The sequence below is a fragment of the Perkinsus marinus genome (assembly GCF_000006405.1).
Source record: "Perkinsus marinus ATCC 50983 genomic scaffold scf_1104296930810, whole genome shotgun sequence".
Classification (NCBI taxonomy): Eukaryota; Perkinsozoa; order Perkinsida; family Perkinsidae; genus Perkinsus; species Perkinsus marinus.
Window position 1 is genome coordinate 1 of NW_003216003.1, and position 1,790 is coordinate 1,790.

General features: G+C 51.2%; 1 protein-coding gene across 1 annotated transcript; it reads right to left on the minus strand.

Annotated features, from left to right (window-relative positions):
* Positions 1-167: 167 nt before the first annotated feature.
* On the minus strand, positions 168-1,552 carry Pmar_PMAR025619 (hypothetical protein; the record flags this gene model as incomplete). The annotated part of the gene is made up of 6 exons (XM_002786844.1): positions 168-265; positions 318-822; positions 940-1,038; positions 1,086-1,265; positions 1,312-1,402; positions 1,452-1,552. Coding segments are annotated over 6 exons (1,074 nt in total), but the record flags the coding sequence as incomplete, so codon positions are not given.
* Positions 1,553-1,790: the final 238 nt, after the last annotated feature.

Genomic DNA, 1,790 nt, shown 5'->3' on the forward strand with positions numbered 1-1,790 from the left:
GTGCAGAGTTATAGCAGCGACTGTGAGTGTTCACGATGGCGTTTTACCAACTATAGTACGCATAATTCACGGTAGCCCATAATGATCAAACTCTAGTAACGTTTACCAGTTACGTCTGGTGCAGTTCCCTGTCCAGTCGTCACCGCCCTAGACGGAGGTGTGCTCACTCCAGGAGGTGATGACGCGGGGTTCGCCTCCTCTTCAGGCTGACTCTCACCACTCTCACATAACGGTAAATCACCGAGAGTTCCAGTCTCCGCAGCCCCTACGCAAAGGACACACCATCTACACTGCCATACCTCATCTTACGCTACTACCTGTCGGCAACCTCGGAGGCCTAGGCATAGCACTAGGGTCGAGTGCAGCTGAAGTAGAAGCTCCGTCTGCAGCATCCATCCTCTCTGGGGAGCTCGTGGCTGTTACACTCGCAGTCCGTTGTAGTGGTGCCGTATTATCGTCATTCAGCTGAGACATTTCCACTGCTACAGCAGGAGTGCCCATAGACAGATTTTCCCCAGTACTGCCAACCGCCTGGAGAGGCCGGATCGTAGACTGCGAGGGCTCAGATGGGATAACCCCAAACCTGTTTCCCTGCTGCTGTTGCTGTTGCTGGAGCTCAGCAGCACGACGGCTCTCGAGATGGTGTAGTTGGTCCGGACCAACCACCTCAGCCAGGTAGTTGTCAGCACTCATACCAGACACTTGTCTACTTATTGCACTCACCGTACTATTCGCTCGCGGCACTGCCTTACGACCTAGCTTAGCAATGAGTTTAACTGGTTGACGGCAAATATAACATTCGCTCGAGGCCATTATCAGATCCTGAAGAGAGAAGGCATCGCCACAATGAGGTGTACGCAACCTAGAATACAACTCCTACTACTATTCCTTCCGAGATCATCACAAAGCACTCAATGGCTCATAGGCATATGACACTACCTTAGCACAGCCTTCACAAAGTCCTCCATGTCCACACGGCAATAGCACCACTCTGGCCTCGGCGTCGAAACAAATTTTACACTGTTCACTGTCGGGTACCTGCCAAGCACAGCTTTGGAAAGCGAGCGACTTCCACATGAGCCTACTTCCACTTGTCCAGCATCGACAGCTCTCGTGAAGCCACGACGTATATTGAAATTTGTCCTACTGTTGCTCCTGGTGTGGTTCTCGGTAGTATCAGATAGACTGTCCGATGACGATTCGATTCCGAAGACTTTCGATTTCATACGGAAGAAATGCGAGCTCACACGATGTAGCGTCATGACCTGAAGTGAATGGTGATCCCAACAGTCAGATCTACAACAGACCTACCCTCTTAGGGGCGTTATTGAGTGAATTTAGGCGCTTCTCCCTTTCCTCAGCTTCAACCTCACTCGCTCTCCTACGGCCTTCCCGAATACATCTGAAAGCCGAATTGATCGAAAGTCATACCACTCCTCGCGCAACTTCACCTTCGGCACATAAATGTATCAGACTGGATACTAGCCGATACTCTGAATCGACGGCGGCAGCCACCACATCGGCAAATCTGCGTCCCCACATCGGCGGGCATCCGTTTAGCGTATAAGGCGCAGCCAATAAGGGCTAGTACGAGGAGACCTCCAAGTACCCCTAAAAACAGCACAGTTCACTAAGCAAGTATGGAGGCTCCCGAATATCACCTACGACTATCCAACCCGTGACCTCAGAGCTATGACTAAGACGTCTTTGTGATGCCAACAGTCCGAATGATGACCGCAGGTGGTGATGATGATGAACAAGATCCGAGAGTGAATTGGGATCCATAGTGT